The sequence below is a fragment of the Petaurus breviceps genome, unplaced genomic scaffold (assembly GCF_028583685.1).
Source record: "Petaurus breviceps papuanus isolate PSGF00001 unplaced genomic scaffold, PetGlider_PUasm1.0 90633, whole genome shotgun sequence".
NCBI lineage: Eukaryota > Metazoa > Chordata > Mammalia > Diprotodontia > Petauridae > Petaurus > Petaurus breviceps.
Window position 1 is genome coordinate 1,643,100 of NW_027187293.1, and position 18,307 is coordinate 1,661,406.

Here is an 18,307-nt window from a genome sequence, read left to right on the forward strand (position 1 = left end):
CTAATATGCAAATAAGTTTTCAGTTGTGTAAGTGCCTGGTGTAAATAATTTGCATCTCTCACCTGATAGCCACACAGTCAGCTGAACTTCAGTTCCGTATTAGACAAAGCCTATGTCTTATATACTGTGCCTGTGTGGGTGGTATATGAGAATGCCTATTCAGGTCAGCCTGATTGTTTTCTGAATAGAAAATGGGGCACCAGCAGGCTCTCCAGAATAGCAGCAGCTATTTTGTGGCAACCAAAATTCATGGGCCAAATCCCCTTTATTTTTGACGTGGTCTCTCTGAAAACTAGAATTCTCTCTCTTTTTTTAATTTGCCCTAATGTTTATAAAATTCCATTATCTACCATACATTTTCATTTATAGCTATCTTAATCTTTCTTAACTAATTTCTTCTGGTCACATCCTGTTATTTAAACACTAAAAACAAAACCTCTAAGGAGCTGTCCAGATTGTTTTGCTTTGCACTTTGGTTGTATCTGTATGAATATTGATCACATTGAATACTGGATTATATTCATTATACTGAAAGATTAGGTTGTAGGTCTCATTGATTGGGTCTTCTATTTATTCCACTATAAAGTGGGATTTAACTGGCAATCTGCTGAGTTAGAAATGTCAGAAGATAATAATTTACTCTCACTTCATACTAATTTTACATGTAATTGGCAGATTTTTTTTTCTAAATAGGGATTCTCTTTTTTTCTGGAAATTTTCAATATCTTTTTATGCTGAAACTATACAGGCTTTCCTTCTCTTCCCATAAGTGCTATACACACACACACACACATTTTTTTCTCTTTTTCTTCAACACAACTAAACTTTTTCCCTTTTCAAATGTAGAAAGACTTAGATACTATGAATACCTGGTTAATATGGAACATGGTTTGAGATGGGGAAGGGTCAGGAGGTGGGGAGAGGGGTGTGAATCACAGCATGAATTTTGAATAACGTAGTTTGAAAAGTAGAACAAATAATTTTTGCTGATACTCCTAGATCAATAGTTGCCAAATAATTGCCAGGCTAGTTACTTGCTATATCTGAAACTGAGGGAGGTAATATGTCCCTTTTTTATTTGAAGTTGTGATTCAACATTAATGTTTAAAAGAAAGAGTATTGCAAACCTATAGAAAGATGCCCAGAGAAAATATCCTAAAACTCTAAATGAAATAATTGAGAATATAGTGGCATAGCAGATAAGAGTACTGTTAGTTGTGAAGCCCTGGGTCCAAGCCCCGTTCTTGATGCGCATTGGATGTGTGACCCTGGAAACTCTCCAAGACTGTAAGCTGCAGAGCAGGTACTAATTGACCTTGCTAGATGGAGTTTCCTCATTAGGAGCTCCTTATGCCAATAAAATCACAGGTTCTGCTCTACCCAAAAAGGGCTGCACCTATCTGAGTTAGGAAACTTACAGAGTCCATATGTATATACTGGAGATGGTAGATAGTGCCAGGTTAAGAAAAGTGGTTATGATAGCATCAACAGTAGCCCTGTGAGGAGACAAGAAGAAAGAGCAAGGATCAGCAGACAGGAAAATCAATTCAGAGGGGATGTGTGTGAGGAAGCTACTTACTCATTTTAGAAAGAGAATAATTATTTTCTATGGCTGAAAGATGTAGAAAAATAGGAAGAAGTAAAAAGGTTGACTGAATGAAGAAAATATGATCATTTTTTTTTATCATGACCTGTATGAAAGCAATACTTACATTCTTCCTCCTCTCTTACAAAGGGAGAAGAGGCAATGTTTCACTATCAGTCATCTGAAGTAACAATTAATTACAGAGTGGATCAGAGAAAGGAAGTCTTTCCTTTTTATACCATTAGTCATTGTAGACACCATAAATAATCACATCTTCAGCGTAAGAGATTGTGAAGTTTGTAGCTGGATTTCAGAAGAGGCATTATTTGATTATTTGTTTATATTTACTAAGAATTTCCTTGGACTATTCCTCAATTGATAAATGGTCAAAGGATATGAAGAGGCAATTTTCAGACAAAGTAATCGAAGCTATCCAGTCATATGAAAAAAAAAATGCTCTAAATCACTACTGATTAGAGAAATGCAAATTAAAACTTTTTAATTAAAAAAAAACTCTGAGCTACCACCCCACATCTAATAAGACAGAAAAGGAAAAAAAAACAAATGTTGGAGGGATTGTAGAAAAAATTAAGACACTAATTCACTGTTGGTGAAGTGGTATACTGATTCAGCCATTATGTAGAACAATTTGGAACTATGCCCAAAGGGCTATAAAACCATGTCTACCCTTTGACCAAGCAATACCACTAGATCTTAATTTAAAAAGGCCAAGGTCTTTCACTGTATCTGGGGCCAGCCCCAGTCATCCTGATCCATATCTTTCCACCAGACCCAGATGACTCTCAAGACAGTGAGACTAGTGACTTTGCACAGCCCTCCCTAACTTAAATTCAATTCATTTGGAAGGCATGGAAGTCAAGACATCTTCCTGATGTCATAAACATCTTCAAGAATGCAGGGCAAGCAACAATCAAACAAAAACAAACCACTACTAGGTCTGTATCCCAAAGAGATCTTTAAAAAAGGAAAAGGACCTATATGTGCAAAATTTTCATAACAGCTCTTTTAGTGGTGGCAAACAATTGAAAATTATGGGATGTCCATAACTAGGGAATGGCTAACCAAGTTGTTGTGTATGATTGTGATGCAATCCTATTGTGCTATAAGAAATGATGAACAGGATGCTCTCAGAAATACCTGGAAAGACTTAGATGAGTTGATGCAAAGTAAAATGAGCAAAACCAAGAGAGCACTGTATACAAAAACAGCAATATTGATCAACAGTGAACACCTTAGAGCTATTCTCAGCAATACAGTGATCCAAGATAATTCTGAAGGACTTATGATGAAAAATGGTATCCATCTCCAGAGGAAGAACTGATGGAGTCTGAATGTAGATCAAAGCATACTTTTTCATATACTTTACTTTTCTTGTATTTTTTTATCTGAGTTTCTTTCACAACATAACTAATATGGAAGTATGTTTTGCATAACTGCACATATATAACCTATATCAAATTGCATACCTTCTCAATGTTGGGTGGAGGGAAAGGAGAGAATTTGGAACTCATTTTTTTCAAATGAATATTAAAATTGTTTTTACATGTAATTGAGGAAAAATTAAAAATTTTAAAAAGAATTTGCCCTGAGAGCACTGACTTCCTTGAATGAATTATTTGTGTAAGGCGGGATTGGGTCTTTAAGGTGACAAGGGCTTGCCACTCTCAGTTTAGCTATAGTTTCCCTCTTTGGTCTTTGTTTCAAAAATATCTTATATATTTCAGTAGACATGTCTCTTTTAGACTAATGATTCTTTTCTAGGTTCTTTAAACCATCCTTGGCATGACCTAATTCCAGTCAAAGAAAGTTATTCTTTTAGAAAATATGTTAGTCCCACAGACCTTGACTAGGCAGGCATGGTGTTCAAGTCACTGACTTGTTAACACATGTAAGATATACCACATAATATAAACTAGTTATTATCATTATCATTATTGTCATCTTTCAGCAGCCATATGGAGAGGCAGAAAAATCTAGGAACTAAGGAAAGAGAGAAAAGGGCAAGCCATTAATAAGTCTGGCAGTGAATCAAAGTAAATACAATATTTACGGTGATGAAATTAAGCCATTAGCAAATGAGAAAGGCAGCTTCCAAGGTCTTTTGATGTCTAGCTACCCCAAAGCTATAGAAAGCTACTACCATCTGGTCCCATAAGGTATTTTGAATAAAAGTTTAAAAAACTACAGGATGAGTGGAAAGAAGCAGTCTACTCATTCCTGGGGAGGGAATACAAAGCTAAATTTGTGATTAGCAAAATATAAAAATCAATTAGCAAGATACTAGAATCAGAGAATCTGAGAATTGGGATGAGCTCAACAGACTGACAGCCATTTTGTCCACTTCACAAATGAAAGAATACCCAAGAAAATACCTGACAAATGATCATCCAGCATATGTTTGACAATGTCTAAGAGAGAAGAGGGAGCTCACTAACTCCCACCTAGGTACCAAATTATACATGGGAATTTTACTCTGATTTATTTTTGGAAATGCAACAAAACTTTAGAAACATCATGGTAGTTAATATCTCTGCTTAGTTTTTTAAGTAATGAGATTGTGATCAGTGTTGATGGAGGAACTTCCAATGCTGGTAATTCCCCATGTTTAGAATATTATGATCATGTGTTTCCTATCCTTGCCAAGCCAAACCTATAAAGTGATGGCATTTCCTAGGAGAACCACTTTTGTAAATTTTAACATCATTGAATTAGGAATATTTGAGTAGATATTTTAAAATATAAATTATTTTCCCACCTTTAGAGTCAGAAATTACACATATCTAACATGTAATTAATCTTTTAAAATATTTGTCTGATTATTATGACTGAGATTAATGTCAGTGAAAGTTTACTCTTTAGTTATTCCTGTGAGCTGTAAAGTCTTGATTCTTCTAACTGAATCCTCCTATCCTTGTTGATACGAACTAAGGCACCAAAGAATAGCTCAGCTAAGACATTTGTAGTTGCTCAAGCAATTTAATATGTTCTGATGGAGAAGGCTTCCTAATCTGTAAATCTTACATTCAGCATGGGATCATAGACTTTTAGAGTTAGACGGAACTTTAGAAATCACCAATTTTCAAGGTGAAATTTTCAAGGATTTCCAAAGGAGAGGATAGCTGCTTCTCTTTAATCATTCATATGGGGCTCCATTTATAATTTTTAAGTAATTATTTGTAGCAAAATTATGGGTAGCAAAATTATTTCAATGGATGACCTTTTGCAGAAGACCTTGGAAATAATACAAATTCCATTATAGAAATTCACTGGTAATGTATGAATTTTATTTTCAATTTTCTTAATTATTGTAGATCAGAACAGCATCTTTTGTACACCTAAAATAAATAATCTGTCAACAGAAGATTTGCGAAATTGGATCTTGGTGGACAATTGTAATGAAAGAGTTTGACACAAGTAAACATTTTGGACATATTATAATTAAATATGCAAAACCAAGACGGAGAATTTTCAAAGTTCTATATGCAGGAAAGTTGGTAATATCAGATTATTGGTCCTTTTCAGAGATATTCAATAGCTTCTCTCAAAATTTATATAGTCTTTGTCTCTGCTTTGTAAAGAAGTAGTTCTGTCTTTGTAGAAAATGAAAATACAGCTGAAAGTTTAACATAGGTATAACTTGAAAGCAAATTCTACAAACTTATATTTCATATAAATTCCCTGAGTAGTTTTCTTATGCCTATAAACTTAGCAGCTAACTTGGGCTTCAACCATTAGTTCCAGATTCTGCTCAGCAATCAATACATTGCTGAGAATACACAGATAATAAAATAAATATGTTATTATCTGTAGTTTTGGTGTATGCCTAGAATATACCTTTTTATAAGAGAATGATAAATTTATCATTTGTTTTTAGCATTCTTTTAAAAAACATTTTGAGTTCTGAATTCTTTCTCTCCCTCCTGCCCCTCTGCCACCCATTGAGAAGGCAAGAAATGTGATATCAATCATACATATGAAATCATGTAAAATATTTCAGATCATCCATGCTGCAACAAATGAAATTAAAAAAAAGAAAAATGAAGAAGATGAAAAAATATGCTTCAGTCAGTGCCCAAACTACATCAGTTCTCTTTCTGGAGGTGGATATCATTTTTGACATTAAGTCCTTTGAAAATGTCTTGGATTACTTTATTGATTAGAATAGATAAGTAATTCACAGTTGATCATCATACAATATTGCTGTTACTGTATACAATGTTTTCTGGATTCTGTTCACTTCACTTTGCACTAGTCCATATAAGTCTTCCCAGGTTGTTCTAAGACCATCCTGCTCATCATTTCTTATTTGTTATTGTTCAGTAGTTTTAGTTGTGTCTGACTCTTTATGATCCCATATGGGATTTTCTTGGCAGATGCTGGAGTGGTTTCCCATTTCCTTCTCCAGCTCATTTTACAGATGAGGAAACTGAGGCAGCCAGGTTTAAGTGACTTGCCCAGAATCACACAACTAATAAGTATCTAAAACCAGATTAGAACTCAGGAAGCTGAGTCTTTCTGAGACTGGATTTGGACTTGGATCTTCCTGACTCCAAGACCAGTGGTTCTTTCCACTGTACCACCTAGCTGCCCATGTTCAAGACTAGGGAGATGATAATTCTAGTGTACACTGACCTAATCAGAATACATCAAGAGGACTGCATTCATTTCTGGGCATCACATTTTAGGAAGGACATTGGTAAACTAGAAAGAATACAGATGAAGACAACCAGGATGGCAAAAGACCTCAAGATAATGCTGTAAAAGGATTAAGTTGAATTCCAGGCCCTCATCACATCTCCCCTGGACTATTGCAATAGTATTCTGGAAGTCAGTGTTTCTGCCTTCCAGTCTCTTTTCTCTCTAATCATTCCTCTATTAAGCTAGTAAAATATTCCTAAAGCATACATTCAAATTTGACGTTAGCTTGTTCATGAAGGTTCAATGACTTCCCACTATTGGCATTAAAATGTTCTTTACATCCTGGTCCCAGCCTACCTTTCTTATTCCTAATATTTTAGGTTTATTCCTAATTATTTCCTTTCACGCACTCCTTGGTCCAGTCAAACTGATCTTCTTGATGTTCCTCACAGAAGATACTCCATCTTCCCTCTTACTACCACCATGACACAGACTGTCCTGCATCATCATCTGACTCAGCATCTCCCTAGCTTCCTCCAAAGCTCCATTCAAGTACCAGCTCATACACCAGGCTTTTTCCTAACTTATCCAGTGATTAGTGCTTCTCTACCAAATTAGCTTTTATTTATTTTGTATTTTTACCATTCTTATATTTGTATAACCCTTACTTAGCACAATGTCTGGCAAATATTAGTAATTAAAACTAATTTTAAAAACTAAATAAAATTAATAAAAAACTAAAAAAATTGTAGTAACTAAAACTAATAAATGTTAATTGATTAACTATATGTTCTTCTACCCCAAGTAGCATATAAACTCAAGAAAAGGGAATCCTTCATTTTTGTCTTTGCATTCCTAGTGTCCAACAAATAGTAGGTGTTTAATAAATGCTTGTTGGCTGATTCATTGGTTGAAGGAATTGGAAATATTTAGCTTGGATAAGGGGGTACATTGGTAGAAGATGAAGATAGGTCAGTTTAAGCTTCATATAAGGAAAAACTTATTATTAGCAGTGTCCCAAAATAGTGGGCTCCTCTTTCTTTGAAGGTCTGCAAGAAAAGGCCAGATGACCATTTGTCAAATATAATGCAGAGGAGATTTTTTAAGTAGTAATTGGACCAGATGGCCACTGAAGTTCCCTCCAACCCTGAGACTTTGTAATTATCCAGCACTGGGATTCTATTAGTGTTGACTACCAAGAGCTGTGACTATTCTTGTTTATCTTTAAATAACAGCCCATCTTGACATTTTTGTTCTAAACTTCATGCTCCCTTGAGATTCCTCGGTGTCTAACAAGGCTGCTAAAATAATCGTTTGTAAACTATTCATATATAAAATTCTGGGAACCAAAAAAAGTAAGCACAAGCACAGCATGTATTATATGATATATCAAGTTCATATTTCTTATGGTCAAAGGGATCTAGTGAGCAATTCATCTATCAGTTAAATAAGTGACAGATCAGATAAGAAAATAAGTTTCAGCACCGATAATCTACCAGTTTTCTGATGGTTATTGACTATTTGATGGTTCTTTTACCCATGGTAGCTGCGATAGGTGTCATCTATCAAGGAAGCAAGAATCTCTCAAGAGGGTCATATGATATGTATGGTTCAAGAGGCTTCATTATACTTTTTTTTCCCTTTTTAAATTGTGGAAGACATTGAAAACGAGAAAATGGAGAAGTGAAGTTTCTCAAATAAATCTGTTAAAAATTATTGTTAAAATAAATGTTTGCATATTAAACAAATGTCTAACCTTCAAAGATGTTCTGTGAAAGAACCATCTACATATATTGTTGTTAAAGGCATTCTCTGAAAGAATAAACCCATATTTTTTTGTTTAATAAAATTTGCTAATTAGAATTTTATGTCAACACTATAAAATTTTTTAATTCACATTGCAGACTTAATATGATTACTGTGATATTTCATATTCAAGACTAAAATGCAAACACTAAGGATTTCATTTTGTTTCCTTTCACATGCAAATATCACAAGGAAATAGGAAGGTTATTCATGTAGGAAATCAAAAGAGAAATCCCCAGAATTATTTGTAAATGTAATTTTAAATTAAATAATGTACTTTTGTTCTTTGCTGAGAGAAATGGCAAGGCAGAGATGTCACCAAATAGATGCAAGGTGGTCAACTACATTGAGTGTAAATAATGATCAGTGACTTTAATAAGTGTCCTTTATAAGTAATGACACTTCCAGGTGGACACTCAAGCATTTAGACTTTCTTTTCTTGAAACATGTCTGATAGTTATTGGTACACATTATTTTTTTTATTTCTAGTCTGAAATTTCTTTTCATATATTTCACAATAGATGAAGGGATCAATCTTAGCAGGATACAATACACTTCAGACTTCATTAAAAAATAATTATAGTATTCCATGAACCCCTGCATTTACCTGCACTGTTTTCCTTCTTCACTTTCTCTTATTTCTTCTGACTCCTTTCTGGTAATTTGGTTTCTTCAGCTTCTCCTTTAACCTCAGTCTGCATAATGACTTCTCAAATGAATTTTAGATCTCACCTTTCATGAGTAATTAGGTTTTCTATGTTTTTATGGTAATTTTAGTTTTCTCTGTGGCTAGAACCAAAAATCAATCTGAAAAGCTGTATTTAGGGAGTTAGTTTAGCTTAATGAGTTGTAATATACAGCCTATTTTGACTCAGTATGCAAGTATTGTGCCTTTAATCTATATTGTTAATATCTACACTATACAGACACATTACATGGCTTTATGAAACTTTCCCTGATTACCCCCAGATTTGTATACTTTCCTCCTTCTCATTTTTTTCCTGAAGCTGTCTATCTTAGCTTTTCCCAGTCTCTTTCACTTCCTATTTTATATTTGCTCAACTATGTACATGTTATCCACCCCTCACCCACCCATCCAATATTAGCTTCTTGAGGACAGGAACAGTTTCGTTTTTGACTTTGTATGCCCAGTGCCTAATGAAGTACCTTATACAAGATACATCTTTAATGAATATCTTAAACTGACTCAAATGTACACAAGACAAATTCAGTTCAATTGCACTGCAGGGCAATAGATACAGACATGGTGATTTGGTTCCCGTTAGCATGCAGGATACATTCCAGCGGTACACAGTGTTGTCATTATATTACTAGATGGGGAAATAATTTAGGAACCAGAGTTATGCATTTTAGTATGCCAGAAAAATGAGAAAACAGCACAAGATATCGAATATTCTGGAGAAATATACATCTTCTAATCTTGGTACAGAAAAAAAGAGAATTTGGAAGCCCAATCTGTGCTCAATTAGACAAGGGAAGAGAAAGTGTGCAATAATAAAAGGAACAGATAAATTTACGTGACTTTTATAGGTGAGTCTAGAACCCATTGGTTGCTTTTTAAATGTTTATATAGAGCCTACATTTTACAATTCTTATTATCTCATCAAATCCCCACGACAACCCTAGGAGATAGGTGCCAGTATTATCCTTATTTTACAGATGAGGAAACTGAGGCAGGGTCATACAACTAGTGAGTGTCTGAAACCAGATCTGAACTCAGGTCTTCTTGACTCCATGCCCAGAATACTATCTACTACACCACCTAACTGCCTTTAGATTCACCCAGTATTCTTTCCAAGGTCTTACTGCCTCCTTTCTTAACCTCAGTTACATCATACAGAAAGTGAGGAGTTTAGATAATGCGATTCAAATTAATTTACCAAATATTTATTGAATAGTTGCTATGGTCAAGACTCTGGACTAGGTTCTTGATAAGTTCTAAGATCCCTTCCCATACTGGGGCTTCTCATTCTATAATATTCATTATTTCCCATGTACTAAAATGTCTTCTTTTCACTCTTTATTGTTTGTCTTGATGGAAAGCTTTGAGAATTCTGTAGCTTGTTTTGATTAATTAGATGATGTATCATAAGTTTTTTAAATAGAGATTTTTTAAAATTCTTTTTTAAATTCTTTAAAATAGAGATTAATATTATCTCTTTGAACTCCTAGGTGCGGAGGTGACATACATTGACATGAACGCTTACAACAAGGGTCGGCTCCAATCATCCTTCTGGATTGTTGATAAACAGCACATTTACATTGGCAGTGCCAGCTTGGACTGGAGGTCACTAGGGCAGGTAACTTTTTCATATGATATCACTCAAAGAATATGCAATGTCCAAAAACTACCTATCACAAAACCTTCCACTGTAGTTTGGGGAAATCAAATAATTTTCTAATATTTTTTTGTATTTTAATCAATATATTAATGATAGTTGTGACTGTTCATTTCATGTGAAAATGTTAAGCCCTTCATTAGCAGAATCATTGTAAAAGAAATAAAAGCCTCTTAGAAGCTATACACAGTTGGAGCACAGCAAAACAGGTTGGTGCATAATTTAAAATTAATCAAATTCAACTTTTCCAAATGAGATCAAGCATTTTATAAAAATGAAGAACTACACTCATTTGTGATCCATGACTCTTTTATCTCATTGTTTATAATAATTCAATTTATTTCTCTGATAAATTTCAAAATGAACTAGTGGTTTTCTTACTTTCCAATTTTTGGTAATGAATTTTCCAAAGTCTTAAAAAGCTTTTATTGAATATCATACACTTTCAGTGAACAATATATGTTAGAAGTAAGCCACACTAAATTAAAAAAATCTTTGTCTTGTCATCGGTCAGGTAGTTCTATCATATTATGCAAGACGTCCCAAAAGGCTTATTGCATTTTTCACCTTTAATAACTGAAAACTTCACTAAGACTTTTGAGATACTCTACATATGGATTATCTAGAAAACATGAGACTTAAATTATATAGGCATACAAAGCTAACAGCAATGTAAAGTTCAGAGCCAATATTTTTATATTATGAATTTTCTATATCTTGTGAATATAATATTATATGTAATATAAATATATTTTAGCCAAAAGTTTAAAAATTCATGTTATTTAAAACTGCAAGTGAATTTAGTAAGGCAGCATGTTCTGGAGTCATAGATCCTGGGTTCAAATCCTGAATTTGACACATATTACTTGTGTGACCTTGGACAAGCACTCAGCTTTCCTGAGTGTCAGTTTCTTCAACTGGAAAAAATTAGGAATTGAACTAGATGCCCTCTGCAATCCCTTCTTTATCTCAATCTGTAACCCTATAAGGAAAAGGAATTATATTTCCAGATATCTCCCAGGTTATCTTGAAAAAAAGAAAACCAAAATGTCATGTTAAATAAATCTTTAGGGTCTGTTATTGCACCACTTATCCCCCAATTCCCGTCTTCTCCCTCCCTCTACCATGTACATGAAACCATATATATTTCTGTCCTGGTTTGTAGAGGATATGAGTAGGTTGAGATTTAATGGAAAGGACACTACACCTATGTTCAAGTTCTAGTTCTTCTTATTGGCAAGTCTTTTTCAATAGAATAAGAGAAATATTAATAATACTTTTATTATTAATTTTTCGTTTTCATTATTAACTGAAGATTATTATAAGACAAATATTATGTAAACATAATATGTCATACAATATTTACTTCAGGGGTCCATAATTCTATCAGGGTGAATTATTCCTTCCACTGAAACTACAACGTAGTCATTTGAACACTTGCAATTGTTCACAATGTAGTCTAACCTTTATTCTTTCTTCTAATTTGATGTTTATTCTTTCTTCCACCTAGTAGATAAACTAACTGTCCTCAGACAGCTCACTCATAATAACATGATGATAATGATATGACCTTTTCATGGGCCATTAGTTTGCAAAGCTCTTTGCATGCATCATCATATGTGAGCTTCAAAACAATTGGGAGCCACAGTTGTTATCCCTATTTCAGAGATGAAGAAACTCAGCTCAACAAAGTTAAGTGACAACCCTATGATCACACAGCCAATAAGTGTCAGAGGTGGGATTTTAACCCAGGTCTTCCTCACTCCAAGTCCCACATGATATACTCTCTGCCATGTTCCCCTCCAATGACTACCATACCAGTAAACAGGAAGTCATTCCTTGTCAGTTACCAACCATAATTCCAAAGAACTTATAATCGTCATGCTGTCCACATCCACATAGAGAGCTGACGGACTTAGACTACAAATTAAAATTAAAATATGTTTTTTTCTTTTCTTTTTCTCTCTTTTTTTTTTAACATGGCTAATGTGGGGATTTGTTTTGATTAACTATACATACTTCTGTTAGAAGTTTTTCTTCTAACAAAAAAAAACAAACTTCTGTTTGTTTTTCTTGTCAATGAGTAGGGGATGGGAAGGACCCAGATCTTAAATTATGTAAAATAAAATTGAATTTAAGAAAAAGTCATACTCAATTATTTTTTTTCTGATGTGACTGGATGCTCAGTAATGACCAATATCTTCCAATTTTTTTCTGGAAGAAAATATTTATTGTATGTCAGCATGAAGTTTCTGAATATCCTTTGACTACTTTTATGTACAATGTAGTTTTCACCATTCCACCTCACAGTGAAATCATTGAATTAAAAGACCTGAGTTCAAATGTGACCTTGAATACTTAATTAGTTGTATAACCCTAAACAAGTCATTTAACCTCTAACTCAGTTTCCTTATCTGTAAAATGGAAATAATAATAGCACCTGCCTCCCAGGATTGTTGTATGGATCAAATGAGACATTTTGAAAGTGCTTTATAACTTTATGTAAAGTTACCTATATTGTGGTCTATTTTATTTATACTCATAGACACTGCAAGATAAGGCAGCCAAGAAGCTCATAAAAATATATTTCTCATTGACTTTTGGTATTCATTTCAACCAACTTTCCCAACTTCTATGCTACTTCAAGAAGAACCTTTAAGTTAACCTCACATTGAGCTGCAGTTTCCTTTTTTCTTATTATTACATTTCCCATGAATATCAGTATAGATGTGGTTCGCTTTTTATATTATGTTGATTCATTGGTCATTGGACAATGATTTCATATCTAAAGTGCCTCCGTTTAAATTAAAAAGGGTATTGAGGCATAGTAGATAGAGCTGATCTTGAAGCCAGTAAGATCTTAAATCTTGCCTCTGATCCATTTTGACTTTGGGACAATGGGCAAGTCACTCAATCCTCCAGGAAGCTGTTGAATAATTTAAGTTGCAAAGGTGGTAATAAACTGCATGTAGAAGGAAGTTCCTCACCCAGGACTTACCTAGACCAGTGAAATCATAGATCCAGCTCCTATCACTATTCCTATATTTAATATTATAGATATGTAAAGATTTGTGACTGATACTACTTTTCTGCCATGCCACTAGCACCACTACAGAAACATAGGACTGAGGGCCATTTCTTTTTATTTCTTTATTCCATTGGTTGCTATGGACAAATAATTCATTGATTCATTTTTAACCTATTGATGAGTCTTTCCATACAAATGTAGTGTGTTTTTCCACCTAGTATGTAGCCCTTCACACCTGTCTCACAGGATATGTGGACAATTGCTCTCTCTATTCTTCCCTTCCTCTCCTTGCTTTAGATTCCCAGAAAAGGACTACCACCACAAAATTTCATTTAAACTTTCTCAAAATCCTAAGGAAACTCTGTTGTTGCAGAATACGCTCTCCTGGTGCCTATTTTTAGCTCTCAAGCTCCCGTGAGTGTGCTTCCATTAACTCAAAATAAGCCACTCACTATGGTAACACATTTAGATCTTAACCATTTACTTGGACACAAAGGCAAAACAATAACAACATTGTAGGTACTTACATATTTTTTTAAAATGCGGAAAGGATGATTGTATCCCAATCCACTCATATACCTGGATCATACTTTCCCACCAAATCATTCAGTATCACAGAGTAAGAATTTTAAGAGAACCCTAACAGGGAGGTCATGAATGAGAAAAACCCATGAGCTTATGGTAACTCACAACTGCAACAATAAACTTCACAGCCCTCTTTCATTCTTGGGAGCTAGCCATGAAAGTTCCTTGGTAAATATGGACATTGTGTGGAGCAGATTCTTCCATGGCTGAGCTAATATGATTCACATTGTGCTTGATTAACACCTTATTACACACAACATCTTAGCCAAACCAATTGAGCTGTTGGGTGACTTCCCTGCTTCTAGCTATTTCCCTGCTCAGCTGAACTTGATCCTTTCATCAACAAGAAGGGGGCTAGTTCAGTGAGAAAGTTATGTTCTCTCCTTAACACAGTTCTGAAATTGTACTTGAACCTTTCTCTTTTCTTTCTGAGTTCAGAATTTACATCCTATCTGCAATTAATAATAGTTTATCATTTGTAGCCAAATTTTCATTTATCTATATTAAAAAAAATTATATTTGTCCCATAACCATTGAATAGTTTAGGTATCTGTATTCTCCAGTAATTTACTTAAAAGTTCTTTGATTCTTTTTCTACACATCACTGAAGAATTCTGTGTTCTCCATTCATTCCAGTATTTAATAGCGTGCTCTCTCTTTCTCTCTCTGTCTCTTCCCCCCCACCCCCGCCTCCATCTCTCCTTTTCCCCCTTTCCTTCTAAATGATCAACTGCTGTCTCAGGACTCCAAGTTAGAGTAATCATTCCTTTGAAACTCTAAGCAGACCTATGTCCCTGTAGCAGCAAGTACCCCAGAGTCCCCAGAGTGGCTGGCAACACAGGTTCTTAGATCTGCTTTTCTAAAGGAAAGCAACTCAAAATGGGTTAACAATCTTGCTTTAATCAATCAAACATATCATTTATGTAGTTCAGGGGGAAAAGTCAGCACCTTGAACTTCAGAGTATACAGACATAAATATTTCAAGCAGACAGGCCTCCAACTGTCCAACCATTACATCCCTACCAAATCAGTTACCAGAGAGGGAAGCATCAACAACTGGGTTTTTCAAAGCCTAGGGGCTCTGAACAGCTGCCCAGAGTCTCATCTAGTCAAATCACACAACACTTCTCAAAGTGAGCCCCAAAACAAAGTCTCACATCAGGGATTATATAGCCTTCTTCTGGGTCAGAGAATGTAACAACCCTCTTGACCCACTGCCCAATCACAAAGCACCACGGTGTGAGTTTTCCTGAAAAACAAGCCTCTAAACACAGGCTCCAGGTGCACTTAACCTAGGGGCAGGGAAGATCTTAAAAATTTACATTCCTATAACAGTCCAGAACAAGTGAATTATCAAAAAAAAAAAACCTCAACTTAGGGAGTGCTTTTCTCAGAAGTAGACTTATGCCCTAGACATAATTTTTCCATCACGAAATCTTGCAACATCCTGAATGATAGATATCTCTACTTTATCTTACTGAAGGACGGAAAATATGCAGATGAGTCAGAGACTAAAGGAGAGAAGTGCTATGACTGAGTTCCATAACTTACTACAAAACAAGTTCCCTTTCTAATGAGTATTCAGTTCCTTGTTGTCTGTATACTTATAGTGCAATAGCAAGTACTTGTCAGTACTGTTAACTAGGAATTCTGGCAGCTGATGGGGCACAGAATACAATCCTGTACCATTTGGGTGAATCTCCTGGAAAGGCATCAGAAGAAAAAGAGAAAAGAGGGAAGCAGGAGACAGGATAGTAGGGCAGGAGAAGGGCAGTAAGGCTTCAAGGTATCACCTCACTGGATAATTTCTGGGAAAGAGTTGGAGGGAACAGAAGATGGCAAATGAAGAAGCAGGATTGAATTGGAAGGACAGATACTAGTGGTAGAAGATGGGCTCCAGGAATAGTGTAGTAACACTTGGAAACCCTGGAAAAAGAGACAAAGGATGGGGGGAAGGGAGGATTAAGGAAAAGGGTTGTAGGATCTTTGCGGCTCAGTACTTTTCAGGGTGAATAGATGAACTTGACATTTGGATGGCAACAAAAGAGCAAATAAGTCAACCCCTCCCCCCCTCCATGCCCTAGTCACCTTACCCTAGTTTAAGACTCTACTATTTGGCAAGTTATAAATATGTGCTTACATTATTTCATTGTTAGTGCCATGTATTTTCCATATAGATATGAACCTAGGCTATGCCCTCTGAGGTACTTATTTGCATTTCCTATTTCCAGAGTTAGAAAATGGCAAGACAATTAACTGACTAGATTCTTAGTCTCATCCATTCAATGTTTCGTAAGAAATGTCTGAATAATCTGTTATTGTATATTACTATGGGATTTTAAAAATTCTGCTTGAATTAATATGTTATTTCTTTACTATAGATTTAACTTAATAGAAGAACAAATAATGAATTCATTTTCCCATCTAGTATAAATCCATTATTAGAAAATATTTTGAGATGTTGCTGTATATACCAGAAATTCCCTTAAACGTAGAAGGCAAAAAATGATACACAATCATCTGATTGGGAGTTTTCCTGAGGAAGATCACAGCAGTGTGTGGTCAAAACAAAAGAAGGTGCAGGCCATTTAATCAAGTCATTTCTTCAAATTTTAGTGTTTTGATCATCAAAGATAAGAATTTCCTGAAGTTATTCTTTTTGATACAGAATTCCTTTTTCCCCTTCTGTGTGTGTGTGTATACATGTGTTTTAAGTGAAGTATGTAACTCACAAGAGACTCCATCAACAACTTCCCACCTCCCCTGCCCCAATATTCCTAAATTGTTATAATTAACATATTTATTGGAGGTGATTTCAAGTTCATAGTTCACAAGATTTAATGCTGGAAGATATCTGGAAAATATTTTAGGTATCATTTAATCCATCCCCTCTTTTCAAATGCAAAAACAGTCCGAGAGAGCTTAATTGGACCAAGTTCATACAGTAAATAAGCAACATAGCTAGATTCTTCAATTCAAACTTAGGTTCTCCAGTATTTTTTTTCTTTTTAGAGGGGGGAAGGCAGGGAAATTGGGATTAAGTGACTTGCCCAAGGTCACACAGCTAGTGTTAAGTGTCTGAGACTAGATTTGAACTCAGATTCTCCTGACTCCCAGATGGGTGCTCTACTCACTGTGCAACCACCTAGCTGCCCCTCCAATATTCTTTAGAGAGAAAATTTAGTTTGCTTAAGCTCTAATAACTGTTCTGTTTTTGGCAGTTGAGGCTCAAATTGGAATTGATCAAGATAGTTCAACGATTAATGCGATGAGGTTATAGTATAGTGAGCTTCTTTCGGGGAGGGGTGGTTTTTAAAGGGTCACATTGATGAAGTGGTCAGGACTATTGTGGATGAATTAATCCTCTCAAAAAGTGAATTAGTGTCAGAGTTATTTACTTTTCCCTTTTGTTCTAGAAACCAACAAAGCTTCATTGAGACCACTGAGGAGCCTAAAAACATGCATGTGCACAATTTCTTCCAGCCCCCACACCCTCCCTCATTGCTGGTGGCAGCTTTGAAGTAGAATAATATGAAATCTTCTTGTGCTTTCACTCATAGAGCTTGAAAAGAATGCCTGTACCACAATTTCAGAAAACCAGCCTTCTAGAAAGACATAAGCATCCCTAGGAAGCACCTCTTTAGCATCTCAAATTTGAGAGTTCCAGGATGCCGCATACTAGAAAGGAAAGGAGTGTCATAGTAACAGCAACCTCTTGAGGAAAAAAAAAGCATTTTAGAATCTATCCCTTCTGGGGTGAGGAAAGGGATGTAGCAAGGTTACTGAGTTCAGACTTTTGGGTAAAAAGAAGATTCATGGTCCACATGATGGGAGGGATAGCAATAAGTTTTCCTGGGACTCTAATCGATGACCAGAGGCCCTGTGTCTGGAAGGAATTTACTACCATGTTTCCCCGATAATAAGACCTATCCCGAAAATAAGGCCTATTGAGATTGCTACTGTAGTGAAGGTGATCCCCTGCGCTACAAGCTACATTACGGTACCCTCTGTATGCACCGTCCCCCCCCCCAGTGAAACACACGCCCGCTGCGCTCAGAGCTGCATCCAATCAGAGCTGCAGCAGTGAGCGCATCATCCTGTTCTTTCCCAATGATTTGCTTGCTGGCGCCATTGAGAGCAGTGCCTCGGATGAGAGCTGAGGCAGGACAACATAAGCCCTCCCCTGAAAATAAGCCCTCTGGTGTTTTTCTTTCCAAAAAAATTAATAAGACAGTGTCTTATTATCAGGGAAACACGGTAGGCCCAAGCAAACTTGGAGTCAAG

The 18,307-nt window shown here is 35.5% G+C and overlaps 1 protein-coding gene across 2 annotated transcripts in view; it reads left to right on the plus strand.

The window, feature by feature from the left end:
• Nucleotides 1-18,307, plus strand: part of PLD5 (phospholipase D family member 5) — a 426,787-nt gene that overhangs the window by 302,836 nt on the left and 105,644 nt on the right. For both annotated transcript variants that reach the window (XM_069064474.1, XM_069064475.1), the window contains one exon: nucleotides 10,244-10,371. In XM_069064474.1, the coding sequence (XP_068920575.1) occupies nucleotides 10,244-10,371 (128 nt within the window). The remainder of the gene's footprint in view (nucleotides 1-10,243; nucleotides 10,372-18,307) is intronic.